The sequence below is a fragment of the Varanus komodoensis genome, unplaced genomic scaffold, assembly GCF_004798865.1.
Source record: "Varanus komodoensis strain SLA01 unplaced genomic scaffold, ASM479886v1 scaffold5, whole genome shotgun sequence".
NCBI classification, from domain to species: Eukaryota; Metazoa; Chordata; class Lepidosauria; order Squamata; family Varanidae; genus Varanus; species Varanus komodoensis.
The window spans coordinates 14,795,577-14,816,216 of NW_025336087.1; the positions used below are offsets into that span (position 1 = coordinate 14,795,577).

The following is a 20,640-nucleotide window of genomic DNA, read 5'->3' on the forward strand; positions in this document are numbered from 1 at the left end:
TGAGCAATCTTGAAAGTGATGCCACTGAAACCTTCTTCCTACAGTAGCTGGATGGAAAGAAGCAGAAGAAAAAAAAGTCATTTGAAGACTTTAGTATGAGCCACATATATCTTGATCAGTTTACATCTATCCAAGTTGTACCATTCATTTTATTTTGGTGTTTGATGGTTTGGGCAAAAAGTACTTAAGATTAGTTCTTGAGCTCAATGAGATTAGTTCTTGTCACTTTGACTAAAGAAGTAGACTGTGTGTGTAAGCAGAACTATGTTGTCCTTATGAACAACATAAACTTTTTTCTAGCCAAAAGTACACTGAACTCTGACACTATAAGTACTCAAGTGATTGCAACTACAAATAAAACTTTCCAGGAAAAATGCTCTAGAGGCACTGAATGTAGGAGTTGAAAAGGAGGTTTCACTGAGTCCTGCAAAACCTTATAAAGATTGAAAAAAGGGAACCTATGAACAGTGAAATGGTTCAGTAAGCAGGCACCTCTAAGACATCTTACATGGGAATGCTGAGATAGGAGAACCTTCTTTTTACTGTCACAAATGGTGCTAAGTGCTTCAACATGTCTTTTAAACATAGTAGGTTTCAATCCCTGGTCTAACTCAGCATTTAAGAGGCCAGTAAATGTATAATCTTGATGCTTATAGGTTAAACTATACCTGCTCCATGGCAGAAAACCCTTCAGGTGGTCTCATAAATTTGATGTAGAGGCTCTGTGAAATTCTAAGATGATGAAGACTACTTTTTCAGTATATTCCCCTTGGTTTAATTTGCCCTGCTTTCAACCTCCATGAATGTGAAAGTAACCAATGTGGGTGAAAGATTCTTCCCTGATTTCTGAGATCTCTTTTGAGGATATGGATGGACCATGAATCCTTCAGGTCAGAAAACTGCACACTTATAGACCATGTTGAAGCCATTAGGATAGCTTCTGGTTACTCCAGATAAAGCTTCCAAAAGAACCTTTGATAGGAGAAAGAGAGCTGGGAGGTGTACCACTGGATCTTGGGCCAGGCCACTAACAGAGAATCTATTTGGTCTGCTCCTTCTGTATGGTATTTGGATATGAACCTGCTCACCTTGCAGTTGGTCATGGAGGGGAACAGATCTACACTTGGACTACTGATTTGAAGAACTATGGTAGAGAACACCTAAGGATGGAGGCATCATTCCCTTGAACAATGGGATGAAACTCCTGTAGGTTGGAGTTCTGGCTAAGTTATGCTGGGGGACATCTGCCTTGAGCAATTCCTATGATACACTGAGTTCCATAGCCTCTGGACCTGGTATGGGGGGAGGGGGGCTTGCACTTTTATGGAGGTCCAGATTGGTTCCTTTTCCAGATTGTCATTGATGGCCATCAGCAGAAAACTTTTACCAACTGAGGAACTAGTATCCTTTTATGTAATAGCCACTTTATGGGACAGAAGTGATGTCTGGCCCAGGAATTATGTCTGTGCAGGCTATCATGGAGTTGAGAAGGCTCACCAGAATCAATCAGAATGGGTGGAAATTAGAACTGACCTGATAGCCTACTGGATCTTCATTATTCTCTCTGTGGAAGGGACACCATAACTATCAAGTGTTGATTATAGCTTCTAGGAACTGTAAACATTAAAATATTCAGATTACTTTTCCATGCGTTGATTATAAAACTATGCAGAAACTAATATTCCTTTGTCTTGTTGACCTCTTGTGTCATCTGCAAGTGGATTGAGAGATTGCCAAGGTAAGGATAGATGTGTGCCTTTTTCTTTAAGAAGTCTGTTACCAGAATTTTTCTAAAAAGTCTAAGAGTAAAAGAAAGCCAACAGAGAAAGATTCTGAATTGATAGTGTTTCCCTTGATAGGAGTAGCACAGGGACTGTCTGTGTGCAGGATACATTGAAAAACAAGCCTCTGATAAAACTAGAGAAGTTAAATAATCCACCTCTTCTGTGCTCTCCAAGATTGTTTGCAGAAAATCCCTGTGAAATTTTCACTTCTTCACAAACCAGTCCACACTTTTCTGATGTAAATTGGAAAGTGAAAAAATGGGCAGACCTTTGAAACCCGTTATATAGCTTTTTGTGGAACTGTACAAGACCTATGCATTTATGATGATCTGACACCACAGATGATAGAAGTGCATGATTACGGCTCTCTCTGCTACATCTTAGTATCAATCTACAAGGATGCAAATCCTCTATTTTCATCATTTTTACATTGGAGTCTGCGGTACAAAAATGAATGGTTAAAAGTACCCATAAATCATTTTATTATTTTTAGTAGTAGAAATCAGGGCCTTCTTTTTTCCTTTTGTTTTCACCAGTACAGATACACTGTATAACCCAAATGTTTGCCTCCTTAGAACATGCATCACTTTAGACCTAAAATATGAATCCCAATTTTTAACCATAATTATACTTTAATAACTATATTAGAGCCATGGCCCTGGCAGTATCAAGGCTGGTGTCTTTAACTGATTTGGCAGTGTATTATAGTCCTGTTAAAGTTTAGCATTGGCCTAGAGAACCTCAGTAAGTGGGGTTTACTCTGTTCTCCTGATAGAGGCTCTTATGAACAAAGAAGTGGCAACAGAGGCCTCTATGGCCAAGGTTTCTGAGAAAAATCTCAGTCTTTTTTGTCCTGAGGGACATTGAACAGTATCATCTTTAAGCAAATAGCACCCAGCACTAGAGTTGCTACAGGAGCATTCACAAGAGACATTTTCAATTTACCTATAATTGCATCTGAAAAAAACGGTTTTTCATGCTTCGCCTGCTCAAGCTAGGATAGCACTGCTCGCATAATAGCTCCACCACAGCACCCCCTGCACCCTTGTGTTAGTAGTGGACACAGAAGAGACACCTTCCTGGCTACCTTGTGAGCTCTGCCACCCTGGCTGCTTAGGATTAAGAAAAAATTGCTCTCTTGGTCTTCCATCCTCTGCAAGAGACCTGCCACCTTGAAAAAATTTGCATCAGCTTCCTGTGGCTGGTGCATAAAAAGACAGCCTAGAAATGGGCCTAGTCTCCCTGAAGGGGTAGCACTGAAGGGTGTTTCCTTTTTGGGGGAACAACTTCAGGGGTGCACAATGGTGAGGGTCATTCAGTCTGTTGGAGAACAGGAAGAAGGGGGTTGCTTGTATACCTGCCTTTGGGGGTACACATTGCATTGTTAGACGTATAACTATGCAGTTTTAAAGGGCACAGAGAAGAGAAAGGGGTACAGGGAATTGCCATTGAAGCAGTAAAGGGTACATGGACATATGATGGTGACATATGACTCAGCTGAGTCATGAATGTGGGGAATGCAGCAGGATATTTGTTGCTCCCAAGCTGTCCTCTATATGAAAGAGCCTGATTATCCCTCATGGCAGCCCCTCTGGATGGAAGATGTAGCTGCTGAATGCCAAATTGGTGAATGAGAAAGCAGCAGTAAAAAGGGCCTTCTTTTGCTTTGCTACTGTAGACACTTCCAGTGGTGGTAGACGCAAACAAAATCCTCTCCAGAAGATCTTAGGGACTGGTTAGTCTTATATGGAAAAGAGTATCTTATGGCTGCCGGAGCCTAAGTCATAAAGGATTGTATAGATCATAACCATTACATTGAATTGTGTGTGGGAAAAGGCTGGTAATCAGTGAACCTGCTATAAAAAGGGAGTGATGTGCTTTCTGCAGCTGGCCTCCGTCAACAGGTTGACTGAAACATTTTAGACCACCTGATGTTTCTAGACAATTTTCAAAGGCCTCATGTAGAGTGTGTTAAAGTCTGAAAGGAATGTAACTGAGGTATATCTGACCATGGCCATATTGGTCATCTCAAGGAATTGGTAAAGGCAGAGTCTGAGTACACCTAAACAATAAGCCTAAGTCTTCAGGTGGTATGTAACCCCATGAAGCACAGGTTCAGTTTCTATTCCCTGATCTGCGTTTTGACTGAACAGGACCTCCTCTGTCTCTCTTGGATTGAGCTTCAGTTTCATCCAGTCCATTACCAACATAAAGCACCAAGTTAAAATTAGAGATAGAGTTGGGTGTTGTAATAATACTGGTGGGATCAAACTCCAAGACTTCAGACTATCTCTCCCAGAGGTTTCATGTATGTTAAATGTATGTTAAATAGCATGTGGAAAAAGATGGAACCCTGAGGGAGACCACAGGTTAATTGCTCCATTGTTAAGTGAAAATCTCCCAGCACCACCTTCTGAGATCACCCTTACAAGAAGGATCAGATTGGCATATAAAAATGCCTCCTAATCACATCAGAACGTGATGCCGCAGAAGGATGGAATGGTCATTGGTATCAAAATCCACTGAAAGGTTCAGCAGAACTAACAGGAACATACTTCTCTTGTCTAGTTCCTGGCATAGACCATCCACCAAGGTAACCAAAACAGTCTGTGTCTCACAACCAGGTCTGTAGCCAGAATGAAATGGATCTAGATAATCTGCTTCATCCAGAAGTCCTTGGAGGGAACAAGCCACCACACACTCCAGCATTTTTCCAATAATGAAATATCGAAGACAGGCAAGAAATCCTCCAACACAGCAAGTGTAGAGATTTTTTAAAAAAGGTTTTACCACCACATCTTGCAGTAAAGAAGAATTTTTCACTCCCTTTACCCACTCAGCCAGTCTCCCTATGACTGTTGCCAGGATGAACAATGGTTCAGCAGACAAGTGGTAGGCCTCATTTCTCCAAGAATCCTGTATACTTCCTCAGGCTGTGCAATCTGAAAAGTATCTCCTGTAATTGGACAAACAGGAGAAAAAATACCCATTAGATCTGTGTTAATTATGGAATCTGAGTCAGCATAGATAACTCAGCAGGCATGGATACAATTGTGTTTATCTAAAAAATATTGCACAAATAGATCATAGTGGACCACTGAGTTTCCCAGCTCTTCCTGCACACCAGATTGTAACAAGCCTCTGACAACCCGAACAAGCTCAGCTGGGTGACTGAACAGATGCAGTGGTGGTGGTGAAGTACAATTTCTTCACCATCCTCATTGCAAAAGGTGAGGCTTTCAAATGAATTCTAGCCTGCGTTCAATCAAATCCGTTCCAACTTTTCTATTAACATTCCATTTGTTTCATTGCCCACAGAAAACATTGGGCTGTATCCCATGGGAAGGGAGACTCAGAAACATTTCAGTCCTTTGTTCCTGTGCTGACAAACCTCTTTCTCTGAAAGAAGGGAGACTTGGACAAAACATTCAGAAGTGTAGAATTAATCTATTGTAACAGAGATTGATATCTGTTGCAAACATGGCAGTCACTAGAAGCTGTGAGTTTTGACTTCCTTTTGTTAGACAAGGAAACTTCAGGTCTATAGTCCTGCTTTCCCCTGTCTCCATTGCTCCTGTTCTGGACTGGTCAGGGTTGGAAAAAGATTGTGGATGTTCAGAAGAGGAATCTCTTCATTTGGGGCTTCCCCAGCACGAATGTCTTCAACTAGAAGCCACAGAAACATCACCACAGGAAGAAAATGGTGAGGAAAAAGTTTCCACCTTTCACTGAAATGGTGGACAGTGGAGGTCTCAACAAAGCTGTTTGAGACTTGGCTTGCTATCTTTCCTGAGGTAAACATTTTTGAGGTAAATTTTGAACCTGGCTTCCCCCAACCCAGCTGTACTGCTGTCCTAATTTCTTTAACTAAATTTGGCATATGCAGCAACAAATCTTAGGATGAAATGCTGAGCCATTTATACCAAGGTGGTGGGTAAGCCACAGTACTGACCAAAGGGGAGGCAGGGTCCTGTACTATCTAGCTCCCTGATGGGAGAATTCTCTCATATGAATCCTTGAACTTCCATTTTCGGCTGTCTTGGGACTTGAAGGGCTCTTCGAAACAGTAGAGCCCAAGCCACCCGTATGGACCAACTTTACTCCTCAGGAACCAAGCATCTAGGAGATTTCCCCCCACCCCACCACAACTTTCTCCTTTTTTTCACCTATCAGTAGACAACTCAGGACTGTCTCCCTGTCTGACTTGGACTGATACCAGAAGTCTTTCCAGACAAAACCCCATGCAGAGAAAAGATCATGAGATGTATAAAAATAGTTTGCAGGCAGAAAGCTGCCTTTGTCCTGGTTTCTGGAACTAGATAAGACTAGAATGGGGAGCTGCTTTCCCACACAGGTATGGTGACTTCAGCTTTATGCAAATCTGGTCATTCCTTCTGGAGCAAGTTGGAGAGCATTTGCCCATCTCTCCTGCAGGAGGGGATGCCTTTTCTAATATGGTCCCTTAATATATTTCATTTTGCAGTAAATCTATGCTTTAGTTGATCAAAAAGGTTTAGAAAAATCAATTATATGGTGCAACTCCAATTCAAATGAAAGTAAATGTGGCACATCCTTAATTTATCTTTAGAACTGTTGGGGATATGAAGACTGTTCATACAAGTACATGTAAATGAGTAGACTGCACATCATGAGTTGTGACCCTAACATTCTATTATCTTTGTCTGTTAGCACAGGCATTTGAAAGGATGATGAGCCCAACTGGACCTGGGCCTAATTCCAGTATCTCTGAATATCCAACTGTTCCACCTTTGCAGGAAGCTCAGACATCTGGTAAAGCCAACTCTCTTTCCATTTCATCACTTGCTTCTGTATTTAGATGGTTAAATAGTGGTTGTACAGTAAATATTGTATTATGGTAATCAAGTTAATTTTAAAGATCATAAATTAAGCTTTTAAATTATTTCCTTATTAGACAATGACTTTGTAGCACAGGCTTGAAGTGGTGCTCATTTATTACACTGAACACAGACAATGTCTTTCAGGAAAGCACCTCTGTTTTGGTCAATGTATCTTTTTCTAAATGTTCAGACTCTTAATTCTTTTTACATACCCTTTTACTGCAGACTTATATAAAACTTTGTTTAGATAGTGTATAAGTTGTGTACAGTAACAGTGTGATTTTACTAGATGGATAAATCCCATATGATGTGTTTTTGTGAAGGTATCAGAATGTTCATCAGATTTGGTGCTTCTAAGAGTTCCCAGTTATCATATGGATTCTAAATGTGCCACCATTGAGAAAAAACAACCTGATTTTATATATGTCTTTTAGAAATCTGAGCAGTTGTCTATTGGATGAATTAAGTAACAAAAACCAATTGATGTGTGGTTTTTTCTCTTCCTTCTCTTGTAGGACCATGCCCTAAAGAACAGAAAAGAGTCTGGTTTGCAGATGGTATTTTGCCCAATGGGGAAGTTGCAGACACAACAAAATTGTCATCTGGAATTAGAAGATCCCCACAAGAACCATATCCTGTAAGCTCTAATTTACTAGAAATTATTATTGTTATTTATTATCTTTATATCCTGCTTTTTTACTTTCAAGGAACTTAGGCTGGCTTACATAATTCTCCTTCCTCTCAGACTTATCCTTACAACAACAACTTGTAGGTTGAGTTGAGAGCCTGTGACTGGCTCAAAGTCACCCAGTTAACTCAATGGCTGAGAGGGGATCTCTTCAGTCCTGCATTCTTAACTACTATATCGCACTGGCTCTCAATGTCACAATAGGTTTTTGAAAATATAAATTGATTGATAACTGTACCATGCTACTTTGTCCTTTTAAATAATGCAAATGCATTGCTCAGATTTGTATAAATCCCTTACTAAAATCTGAATAGTTCACTACAGTTTGCTAATTCACAGGGAATTAGAAAACTTTGCAACGTATTTTGGCAGCTGTTAATCAGGAGGTCATCTCAGAGCGTTGGTTCAAATACTGGCCATTTCTATTGCTTTCCTTTGAACTGACCTTAGGGCAAAAGACCCGAAGATTAAGTCCATATAGATTGATGATGCAGATAACCCCCAGTGTTTCTTGTTTCTCAGTTAACTATTTTACAAGGACTGAGCTGTTAGTGTCATGCATTATAGCATACAGCAAATGAGGTATTTCATATTATCTTAATATATTATTCTGTAATTTTAAAAATTAACCATATGTTGTTGCTGCTGCTCTAGTAATAAATGACATGTTATATGTCCCTTTATAACTTTTTGATTCATGCTATTTGGTTTTCTTATATTAGTGATCCAAGAATACAAAGTTGGAACTTCATTGTGTGACTGATTTTCCTTTGTATCCTTCTCCTCCTCCAAGGATCAATGAATGTGAGCCGCCCCGAGGCTTCGGCGAATGGGGCGGCATACAAGTTCCCTAAATAAATAAATAATAAATAAAACTCAGGATGGTTCCCTTTTTTCCCATTTTTATCTTTGCCATAGGCCAGATAATATGGAATAATGAGCTTTGTTAATGAGTGGAGTTTGAATGTTTGTCTTACCAGCCTGTCCCAGCCTCTACCCACTACATCACAGTGTAGTTAAGTTGGAGGATGGCAGAACCCTAGATGAATTAAAGAACCCCTGCCAGTCAGTATAGGTGGTAGGTGCCCTTCTCTTGTGCCTATATAATTGCACAGAAGTTGCCTGCTTGTTCTTGGTTTTTTCTGTTTCATTTAAAATAGTTTTACACTGTTTGCAAAGGCAGAAGAGTATTTGAAATGCATATACAGATTTCACACTGTTGAACTCAGTTGAAAGCTATATCTAATTGAAGAACTTTTTGCCATACAAAGGTTCAAGGTCCAAGAAATGACACTGGTTGTGCAACAACTGACATAAAACCAAAAGATGACTCACCTGTTGCTGGAAGAACTGAAGTCTTGAGTTGTCCTACTTCTGTTCTTCTAGAAGATGACACATTATCCAATAAAGAACAACCCGAGCTGCCATGTAATTCTGACTGTCTGGCTACTAAAGAAAAAGCTGAATTTCTGTCAAGTAATTATGACTGTGGAATAGCAGCTGTTGCTGAATACTCAACTATTGTGGAACTAGCAAGGCATCCTGTTCCTGACACAGAGAATAAAATTTGTGATGAACCAGTTAGCCCACTGGATTACAAGATGCTTTGTGATATTGAAAACTATGTAAGCAAAGAGATAAGCCTTATTCCTGAGGATGATGGATTGCCGCCTCTTTTGTTTGCAAGAGGAGAAAAGCACAAAGGTAAGCTTTTATTAAGGTAGTTTTTGAATGCAAATGTGTGTTTTAAAAATAGCAGTGTTTCTGATTGTACTGAACTATGTGATGAATTACATTGGTTTTTAATTTAGTAGCACACAATGATATTGGGAAACATAAAAACATAACTATTAGCATAATGCATTACATGGGCATTATGCTACCCTATTCTGATAAGCTGCTGGGCAGTTTTCCTGATTTGTTGTTGAGTGGAGTTTGAATGTATGTCTTCCCAGCCTGTTCCAAAACTCTACCCACTACATGTTCAAGTATAATTTTTAGAAATTGAGTGTGAATTTAAAATTGCAGGCACAAATTGGCTGAGAGAACAGTCACAAAGATCCTATTAAAACAATATTCAATATCAACATTCTATTTAAAAACAAGCTTCCCTGCCATAAAACATGTATGCAACAGTTATATTCAAGTATGTACAATAATCAATAAACAAAGCAATATATAATAATAATTGACAATAATTTAAACAACTGTTTCTGTGTGCCGGTAACAGCCTTAAAAAGCCGTAAAACCACATAATAAATTCAGCCATTCAAATAGCAAGATAATAAAAACCAGGCACCAAAATGCATATAGACTGTATACAGAGTCAATGCCAGGCATGTCTTCCTGGGGAGCTGGTTCCAGAATCAGCAGCACAGCAAAGAAGGCCCTTCTTTTTGTAGCCACCATTTTTACTTCCTTTAAAGGTTGCTCATGGAGAGGGACCTCCACAGATAATCTAAAGGTCCAGGTGGGTATGTACAGGAGGAGACATTCCTTTAGATACCCAGGCCCTAAACCATTTAGACTTCAATTGGTAACCACTGCAGATGATACAGCACTGGGCTTAAATGCTTATTCTTGCTTGTCCCCATCAACAGATGAGCTTCCCTGTTCTGTACCAATTGCAGCTTTCAGACCATTTTCAAGAGCAGCCCCACATAGAGTTTACAGTAGTCTAAACACGAGGTTACCAGACCATGGATTATCATTGTTAGGTTCTGCCTGTCCAGATAGGACACAGTTGGTAAATCAACCAAAATTGATGTAAATTGCTCGGGTCACAGATGCCACCTGAGACGCTAGGAACAATTCTGGATCCAGGTCCCCCAAGATCTGCACTCTGTCCTTTAGGGGGAGTACAGCCCCATTCAGGACAGGGCAGATAGCATCCTCCATGGAACATTGGAAGCACTTCCTGACAGTCAGGACCCCGAGGGTGTGGAATGGGCTTCCACAAGAGGTTGTTGAGGCCCCATCGGTGTGGGTGTTCAAGGATAGGCTGGACGTCCACATGGTGGGCATGTCGTGAGTGGAGCCGGCTGGTGCCGGAGGTCAGACTAGATGGCCCGGGAGGCCCCTTCTGACTCTCTCTGTTTTCTATGTTTTCTATGTTTCTATTGATGGAGAATGTTCCCTATGTTACAATTTTTGCAATTCCTCTGTGCATCTAACCTTTGGTTCAACCAGATCAACTTGTGCTTTTTTCTTCTTGAGCTATAGCCATGGTCAGGACCAACAGAAAAATACAGTCATATGGTATTTTTTTCCAGCTTTTTCTGGACAATAGAGGAAGATAACCCACTGTGGGATGTTCTGCAATGCAGACCAGAAGGAATTTTCTCTGGGCTAAAGTTCTGTTTTCATCCCTAATAAAAAGCTTGATAAACTTTTAGGCGGGGGAGTGGGGAGAAGGCACTTGCTCTTACTGGAAACAGTAGGGCTTAAAAAGCATCTATACACTCAGTCCTGGTTTTGTGAATCAGAGGGTTCAAGAAAATGTGTAAAAATGAGTTCAGTGGTTTTGACCCAGACTGTTTTGAAATTTAAACCCACTGAAATCATGCTAAATTTATAGATGACGGAGGTGATCCTAAGCCCCAGTTCCCTCAGTATACTTCCAGTTATCGGGAAAAATATGTAGTTCAGGGTAACAGCTATCTCCCTGGTCATTGCAAGAGAATGACTATTTACTTCAACTTCTGTTGAATATTTTCTTTACTGTTTATTTTAGAGTCCTTGGTGGAACAACATCCTTCCCATAAGCAAGTTAGCTTACTGCTTGAAGAATCTAATCCACTAACATTCATCCTAAATGCAAACCTACTTGTGAATGTCAAATTACTGCCTTGTAAGTAATAGTATACCTCCTCAGTATTTGTAAACACTGTTTATTCAATGTATGGTTGCTAACATGAAATATTAATTAGAATCAAACTGTAAGTTAAATCTTTAGTTCCAGAGCTTGTTGCATTTACTATTGAATAAATGGCATATTTTTCCATTAGAGCATTGTCCTGAAATGAATGATAGTTACAGAGGGGTCATCTTTTGTAATTCTAAAGTGCCCTAGGCACTATTAGTAGGAAATATTCAAGGTAACGTGATCCCTTGAATTCAACAAACATTTGTTGATGTAGGATTATGCTACCTTTCCCCTTCTTTATTAAGAATGGGAAAATAAAATTATTGACTGTTCAGAAAGCTAAATGGTGTCAAATGAAAATATTTTTAGTTATGACAATCACTGTAATGTCTTCATTCTTGATTATGAGCTCTCTGTGACTTGACAACATGAATATTTCTACATCCACAAACGAAACTCCCTTTCTATTTTTTTAATCTGTAATCAGTGTAGAATTAACTTTTACCATTATGGGTTAGTATTAGATTGTCTAATCCTTATAAAAGCATTGTTATAAATAATGTGATAAAGCATATCTAATGTTAACATAGAACAAATTCTGATGTCTTACATGCCCAGATATGGTAGCAGGCAGGGCTTGGATGCTGTGGAAGACTCCTTTACTGGCAATAGAGGAGCTCCACTGGCTGAGGTGTCCATCAGTCTGAACCCCAACGTATGCTTATGGGAATCTCTGTGGGTGAAGTATTGCCAGGACTATTCTGGTTGGCAGTAGCCATGGATAGTCCCTGAAACAGAGTCTTCTGGCTAGTGGAGTGGGGTGGCTTTGGAACTGCTAAATTAACCCCCCCCCACTCCATTCCCATGGTGAGGTTCAGTGATTGGGCTCCCAACCTGTTTACCCTTCACTGAAATCATTTGGGCAGAGAAGGGGGCACAGTGACTGAGATCTGCTGGAAAAAAAATACAGGTAAAAGGTTTTTTGAATGTTCTGTACTTAACAAGAACAGTATGGGCCTACCACTTATTTTTTTCTTTTTGTCATTAAGATTGTTCAGAAAGATGCTGGTACTTCTCAACCAATGGACTGCAAGGTTTGGGGCAAGCAGAAATTATTATACTGTTAGTTTGTTTGCCAAATGAAGAAGATATTCCTAAAGAAATCTTCAAACTATTTATCAACATATATAAGGATGCCATAAAAGGTATAAACCTTATTTGACTTCTAAAGCAAACTCTGTCAAACTTTATGAAATGGTATTTAAGAGGGAAAACTAATCATATTATTTTATTACTAGAACAAGATAATATATGCAAAGTGTTTTGAATACACTTAAAGCCACCTTTCTTAACCTGGTGCCTGTTTAGATGATAAACTACAGCTCCCATCGTAATTGGTCACAAACAATATTACCTGGGACTGATGGGAGTTGTGGTCCTAAAATCTAGAAGGCTTATTAGGTTTATATTAATTAATTTTATACCACCAACAGGTCAAAGGCTTCTTGGGAATGACTGTGTTATAGCACCATTTAAATCAGCCTTCCTTGACTGGGTTTCATCCTGTTATGTTATACTATAACTCCCAATATCCCCAAGCCAAATAATGTTTTTTAAAACTACATATTATTGTTCATTCCACATGGACACTAAAGCCATTAAAAAGAAAAACCTCATGTCTCCTTAGCTTTCCTATTCACTTGAGCAGGTTCTTCTCTGTTAAAATTACAATTTGTAATAACACTAAAAGCATGTGGATGATGATGGGTCCAATTCCATAAAAGTAAACTTTAGATATAGGAGTTGAATGTCAGTCCAATCTAGTTCTCTTCAGTGAACCTTTCCAAACATGCCAAAAAAACAGATTTGTAACTGGGTTGGCATTGCAGTAATATCAGAGAAAACAGAAGTTCGAATGTTCCAGAATTCGAACACTAAATTCTAGAATAAAATTGTTCCAAAGTTTGAACAATGCTTCTAAGTTCAGACTACATGTGCAGTGAAACAAATGCAGTCGCTGTGGAAACATCATCTGTTGTGTGCCCAAGTTTTCAGTTGTTCTCAGTGCCTTTTCAGTGCGTGCCTTTCCAATTGTTTTCAGTGTATTGGGTATTATTTAGGGTCTGGGAACAGATTCATTCACTTTCCATTATTTCTAAAGGAGAAAATTGCTTCAGACTTCAAATGATTCATCAGAGTTCAAATGGCCTCCTGAAACAAATTAAGTTCAAAGAACAAGGCACCACTGCCTGAATGGAACCTTGAAGTGGGGAAGAGGTGGCAGGAAAGACCCATTGCAAGAGCTGAACTGTCTGAACTCATGTTTCTCTGGATAGAACACATGGTCCCTGCAATAGCAGACTATTCAGATGCTCTATAAAACTAATCTTCATGTTTGAATCAAGGGTGTGTTTGTTCTGACTTTGACTAGATGTATTCTTCTAACCAGGGAAATTCATAGGACATCTGGAAAATATTACCTTCACTGAAGATTTTCTTGGAAGCAAGGAGCATGGTGGATTCCTGTTTGTTACCCCAACTTTTCAGAAACTAGATGATCTTTTATTACCAAAACAGCCTTTTTTGTGTGGCATTCTTATTCATAAACAGGAGGTACCTTGGGCTAAAGTTTTTCCAATTCGTTTGATGTTGCGTTTGGGAGCAGAATATGGGGGTGAGTTTTAATCTCTACTATTTCAAATATTTAATAAATAGATTAAGCAGATAGAAAACCATTGCATATTGATCTAAGGTTTATGACCTGTCTCATCAGTTTGGAAATGTTAATGGATTGGATGAGGACTAATAAATCGAACCTTCATCCAGACAAGATGGAGGTGCTTTTGGTAGATGGGCTCCCTTTTTTAGTACATAATTTCAATTCTTAGACATTGATAACAAAATGTGGTTATGTCCACTAGTTTTGATGATTCTTTAAAAGTACTAAACAGATTTAGAAACGAATAGCCTAATCCAGGGGTCTCAAACTCAACTTACCTGGGGGCTGCTGGAAGTAGAGTCTGGGTGAGGCTGGGCCGCATCAAGTATTCCACCACCGTGGTGGTGGTGGGCCGCTCATCCGGAGGCCGGCCGGGGCGCCGCCGGTGCTTTGAAGGCCACAGGGCCCCTCCCCCGTGCCCCGCCCATCCCGACAATTGGCCCGTGGGCCGTGAGTTTGAGACCCCTGGCACAATCAATATTTATTAGTGATCATAAACTGTTCACTGAGTCAAAATATAGCTATTATATCTTAAATATGTTCCGAAGATTTTGGAATGTTCAGTGCCACCTTTTCTTACTATCCTTTGGATGACAAACCTCCATGTTATATTGTCATAGGTTCCTTTCTAGCATTGTGAGGCTGTTGTTTGAAAAACATAAGCCAAAAACTTCCACTGAATTTGTAGAACTACTTTTGTAGTACTTTAATCCCAACCACTGTATTTTGATTTGCGTGTCAGTAACAGTCTAAATGTCAGCCTCTAAAGGAATTGTCAATTAGAGATCACTCTGCTTTGTTTGTTTTTCTTTTGCTAGTGTACCCAACTCCTTTAACAAGTATCAGGCACAGAAAGCCACTGTTTGGAGATATAGGACACACAGTCATGAACTTACTTGTTGTAAGTACATACATTTGTTTCTATTTCATTCTTGCTGTATTTCTGATATGAAAGTTAAAACATTGCAAATAAATCAGGGTCTCTGTAATGAACACGTTAATATGCTGTCTGTAAGAGATAAGAACCCTTAGTATGAGTGAAACAAAATTGAAGGTAAATTTGAGAAACATTTGTTTAATTACTTGAAAAAAATTGATATGTATGTATTTTTGTGTGCAACTTCGTTTAAAGGCAAACATATACCACATTAAGTAAGTGTACTTAACAGCACAAAGAAAAGCCACACAGATGTTCTGGCATGCAACTGCCTAATTTCTTACTCATTTTAATATTCTTCCTTTATAGGTTTCATATGATTAATTAAATATTTGGTGTTAATTTTAATCGGGTGTAAAAATGCAGAAATTTTACTTAAACACTTAAGAAATATCTCTCATTAGTCTTTATGCATATTAATAAAATTAGGAACTCAGAAAAAAATAGTCCCTTGGAATAATAATTGTCGTATGTTCCATTGGCTATATTGCTATGGGTCAGTAAACTAATTTAACTTCATCAAATAATCCCAAAGAATATATGTACACTTAACTATCATTAGAATGTAACTTCTTCTCTAACTTTACCTATTCTGATTTGTTCAGCTTACTTTGTAGCTCCTAGATATTGCACAATAAGTACCGTGATATGAGCAATAGATCAGCTTTTTAAAAAGCTGTGGGGGCTTCAGTTACTTGGAGGAATGCCTGAATGTTTCTGACAATATCATAGTGCTGGATTTGGGGTGGGTGGGCAGAATTTCTTACTGTGCAATGAATTGTAGTAATGATAGACCCATGCTGTTCAAAATGAAGCATCTAGATCAGGGGTCCTCAAACTTTTTGACCAGGGGGACAGTTGAAAGGTGCTGGTGCAGGCCAGAAAAGTGGTGCCTGGTTGTGCGAGTGGGTCAGTGAGGGGGCGGGGGCAGGGGTCACACATGTGGGCACATGCGCTGAGGTGGGGGCAGGGCACGTGGCGAGGCACGGGCAGGCGCGTGTGGCGAGGCGGGGGTGGGCACGTGCCGCAAGGTGGGCACAGGAGGCAGCAGCTTGCTTGGAGATCATTTTCTCCGAGCGAGCAAACCACTGCCTCCCCATGCATGGGACAAGGTCAGTGGTGGCAGGCGCACGGTGGGTCCAAATGGGTATGGCGGGCCGGATCTGGCCCCCAGGCCGTAGTTTGAGGACACATGATCTAGATTAATCAGTGTTTATTGCATTGCAGGATCTTCGGAACTATCAGTATACATTGCAGACAATAGATAACTTACTTATCCATTTGGAAGTAGGTAGAAGTTGCATTAAAATACCTCTGACAAGATATAATGAAGTAAGTATGATTTATAGCAAGGGTCTTCTTATATGTAAGCCTTACATGAATTCTGCACAAAGTAGATCTGTACATGTTTTGGACTTCAGCTTTCAGTATTCTTACCTTTGGCCATACTGGCATGGGTTCCTGGGATTGAATCTCAGTACTCTGGATATCTGCCTCCTGGCCGTTTCTGCTTCAGGGAATCAGGAGTGATAAGTGCACCATCGTACAGTTCCTTCCCCTTGCCCTTCCCTTTTATACAAATTATCCTGCCCCTCCCATCTGTAACTGTAGCATTATGTCTGCACTGCAGTTAACCTAGCCTAGAATTTGAATTGCTTACAGATTTGGTTGGTCTTGATACATGTGTGCAACATCTATGTTAGAATCCTTCCTTCTTGTAGCTGTTCCTAGCTCTACCTTCTTGTGTTACTGAATTTTCCTTGATATATAGAAACATAACTGCAAAAGACTGCAGTGTAAAAAGACTATACAGTACCTACCTGCTGCTGTGACTATTGTGTTTGGATTTAAATTAGAGAGAGCTGAGTTCAAATGACCACTCAGCCATAGAGCTTAGTGGATACTCTAAATTACAGGTAATTACAGGAGTAAATAAATATAAAATTCCTTTGGGATACAGGATATCCATATATTTCTGTCCTGAAAATCTAGTAAATGTATTTGGGCATGTGTGTTCTGGTCTGATAAGAGCAAACATTGTCAAAATTATGTCAACTCTGCTGTGTGAGAATATAAATGTTATTGCATGAAGTAGTTTCATGGTGTGTGGACACTGGCAAACAACATGTTCTGGAATTTAATATTTCTCCAGATTTTTGAGACTTGAGCAGTGTTATCCTCTAACAAAATCCATAGCAGGTTTGGATAACAGAGCATATAGTATAAGGGACTGACCAACATTATACAAAATAAAAGGGTAACACTGACTTTCTGAAAGGGTTATAATGTGCTGAAATGGGGCAGAGGTTGCATTTAAGAGAAGCAAGGAGACCAGAGTGGTTTAGTGCAGGTGGATAGCATCTTATCAGTTTCAGTGTTACCCTGATCCTGTGCATAATAACTCAGAAGGAACCTCTGTTGCAAATCAGTGGGACTTACTTCCATCAAAGTGTGCACCAAATTGCAGCCTTAGACACCTAGTTTAGGGCTTCAATTTAATAAATAAAGGAAGGATACTATCCAAAACAATAACGTTTTTGTAACTGCAGGTGATGAAAGTGATGAATAATTCCAATGAACACGTCATTAGCATTGGAGCAAGCTTTAGTTCTGAGGCAGATTCTCACTTGGTTTGTATACAGAATGATGATGGAGTCTATCAGACACAAGCAAACAGTGCTACTGGACATCCTAGGAAAAGTAAGTGATTTGACTATTAGGCTGAATTTAATGGACATGTGGTCACATTTTTTAATCTGAAATATGAGACAATTTTGGGCTGTAGAAAATAAATATTAATATAATTATCTTAGGACTTGTTCTTACATAGATTCACATGAAAGAAACTGTCAGTAAGCAGCACCTGCTTTTGAATTTTAATCTCTATCTTGTATTTTCATATGAGTCAGACCATTAGCTTATCTTGGGTCATTATTGCTTGTTTTAATTACCAACGATCGGTTTTCCGGGGCCTTTAACAGTAAGAGATGTTTTCCAGGCCTGCCATTTGTGATTGAATCAAGAACTTTTGTCAATGCAAAGCATATACCTTGTACTCAGTTATAACTTTTTAAAGAAATGTTAGGGTTGCTGTCACTTGCTAATTAGAAGTTCCATCCATCCATCCATAAATAAATAAATAAGCAATATAGAAGTTCCATAAATAAATAAATATGCTATATATATATTGCAAATTGAACAAGAACTACAAAGCTGTAGGGTGATCAATGCAAAGCACATACCTTGTACTCAGTTATAACTTTTTAAAGAAATGTTAGGGTTGCTGTCACTTGCTAATTAGAAGTTCAATCAATCAATCAATCAATTTGCAATATATATATATATTGCAAATTGAACAGGAACTACAAAGCTGTAGGGTGACCGTTCCCAGCTTAGTATTCTGTTCCAGAACTATGGGAATTATGAGCACATCTAGCACAGTGCGCAATATACTTACTCACTTAGGCTGCTTTTGGTATCAGTGATTGACATATATGGTGTATTTTCAGTTACAGGTGCAAGTTTTGTTGTGTTCAATGGAGCCCTAAAAGCATCTTCTGGATTCCTTGCTAAATCCAGTATTGTTGAAGGTATGGATTGTCATACTTTCTAGTAATCGGTTCAAATGTGATAATATTGAAATGACTAAAGGCCTATTCATTTTAGGATGAAGGAGATGTACTCATAGGCAGTGCTAAACATTCTTCTAAGCACAAAATAAAGTTACAGCATACAGTAGTCTTACTTTTCCTGCCCATGACTGTCTAATTTTAGCTGCTGTATCTTCACTGGTAGCATATTCAGTCAGCATGTCTGAGGTGCCACCAGTGTATCTGCTATAGAAATGATTTATTGGATGTTCTTCCAGGATAGCAAAGCTTCTGCCAAATCCTTCTGCCCATCAGCTGGTAGATATTAAATCTATTATACTATTATAATTAAATATCCATAATTTAGTAAAATAAATGTTTTTCTTCATAGATGGAATAATGGTACAAATAACTCAGGACACTATGGATGGCTTACGTCAAGCTTTAAGAGAAAAAAAGGACTTCAGAATTACATGTGGCAAAGTAGATTCAGGAGATCTGAGAGAATATGTAGACATTTGCTGGGTAGAAAATGAAGGAAAAACAAATGTGAGGTATGTTGAGAAGATTTTTATGCAGACTGTAGTTAGCTTGTTTTGCAAAAAGGTTTACAGAATTTTGCAGACTTCTCTTTTGTGCATTTATAATTAACATGTGCAAATTGGGTCACTTTTCTCAGGGCTGTACTATAAACTTTGTAAAAGTTGTTCTATATTTCGTTGATTTTGCCTACCTTATTTTGCTGCTTACTGTTTTCCTTTTACCTACAAGTAAACACACATGTTAATAAAAACTATAGAATGGTGTTAAGCTACACAGTAAGACTGGATATTCAGTACAATCTGAATGGTAACAGTACTAATGTAACAGTCCTTTATTACATATACATAACTCTCCAGAAACTTATTTTGAAAAAGTTACATTAATTTTTCACTATCTGTATGCTGAGGATTCATTGTCATAAAGAGTGACTCACTTTAAAGACTCTCCCTGTTCTTTCTGAAGAATGGTGCAAAATGTGATATAAGTTGCAGCAGTGTCAATAGAAATCAGTGGAAGGCACCTTGTGTGAATGAAAGTATCGTTTACTCATGCATAACTATTTTGGCGTCCAGTTTTTTTAAGTTTATTTCAGGGAGGGAACATAACTATGTTATGATATAAAGCTACTTCTTATTTGGGCACAGAAAGCTCTTCAGTTTGGTTCCCTCAGCTGAAAGGGTTTTAAATATGTTGCTCTTGAAAGTGGCCTTGTGAATCATTATTTTTTTAAAGCAGCTTGTGAAAATGATATTCGGCTGTTAAAAGACCATAATCCTAGTCAGCTAGATTCAAACAAGCCAAGATTTCTAAACCACCTTCAGACTTTGGTTTAAAGCTGGGTTTGTCCCAGTTCAGCCTTGTTTGGGAAGAGTTGTAGTTCTTTACTCACGTGTAATTGGAAAATGTTTTTAAATGCTTAATCTTGGCTGTTCCTCTTCTTGTATGAAAAGAAGAACAGAGTGGCAGGAAAGTGACTGTGTGTGATGCACACCACTTGTGCAGATCCTGGCTTATTAAACAAGGTTGCAAACTAAGACTAACATTTGAGCTGTGTGCCAGTAGGCTTCTCCACATGTGGGTTTAACCAGCTGCAGTACAGGGTATTCTGCTTCCTTTTGTGGTGGTGGGGATGCATTCTTTGCATGACATTTTTTCTTAGGGTTTGTATTTCTCTGCCTTTCTATATATGCTGTTAACCAGCCACAAACAGCTGTATTATACCTGCATTATAGCAGATTTTCATCTTTTCTCAAGGCTTTTGTTCCAAATTATCATGATTTAAAATTTAATACCTAATTTTCCTCAGTCTAAGAATATATGTGAAAAAGGCTAGAAAACTTGGGAATGGCCCTGGATGATAACAGCACATCATGGATGTACTCCTCAAATTTCCTTGAATGAAGGATCATGAATGCCTTGTGTAGAGAAGCCCAACTAGGGTATTTAATGTATTATTAATTTTGGTTCATAGAGTTACAAGCCCAATAGATGGGAAGTCTATGGAAGGAGTTCAGAGTGAAAAGATTGTTCAAGAAGAGTACTTTGAAATGAATGAAAAACTTATAAAGTGTACAGAAGTAAGTAAATGTTGCTATTTTAAATGTAAGAAATATTCACAGAATTTAATGATGCTTCTTGAAATGCTATCCGAATGT

General features: G+C 38.9%; 1 protein-coding gene across 6 annotated transcripts in view; it reads left to right on the forward strand.

The window, feature by feature from the left end:
- Nucleotides 1–20,640, forward strand: part of ZFYVE16 (zinc finger FYVE-type containing 16) — a 43,142-nt gene that overhangs the window by 18,483 nt on the left and 4,019 nt on the right. For all 6 annotated transcript variants that reach the window (XM_044445998.1, XM_044445995.1, XM_044445996.1 and 3 more), the window contains 12 exons: nt 6,474–6,575; nt 7,159–7,280; nt 8,603–9,035; nt 11,065–11,181; nt 12,246–12,401; nt 13,646–13,870; nt 14,734–14,816; nt 16,080–16,184; nt 17,402–17,552; nt 18,362–18,442; nt 18,834–18,996; nt 20,457–20,562. In XM_044445998.1, the coding sequence (XP_044301933.1) occupies nt 6,474–6,575; nt 7,159–7,280; nt 8,603–9,035; nt 11,065–11,181; nt 12,246–12,401; nt 13,646–13,870; nt 14,734–14,816; nt 16,080–16,184; nt 17,402–17,552; nt 18,362–18,442; nt 18,834–18,996; nt 20,457–20,562 (1,844 nt within the window). The remainder of the gene's footprint in view (nt 1–6,473; nt 6,576–7,158; nt 7,281–8,602; nt 9,036–11,064; nt 11,182–12,245; nt 12,402–13,645; nt 13,871–14,733; nt 14,817–16,079; nt 16,185–17,401; nt 17,553–18,361; nt 18,443–18,833; nt 18,997–20,456; nt 20,563–20,640) is intronic.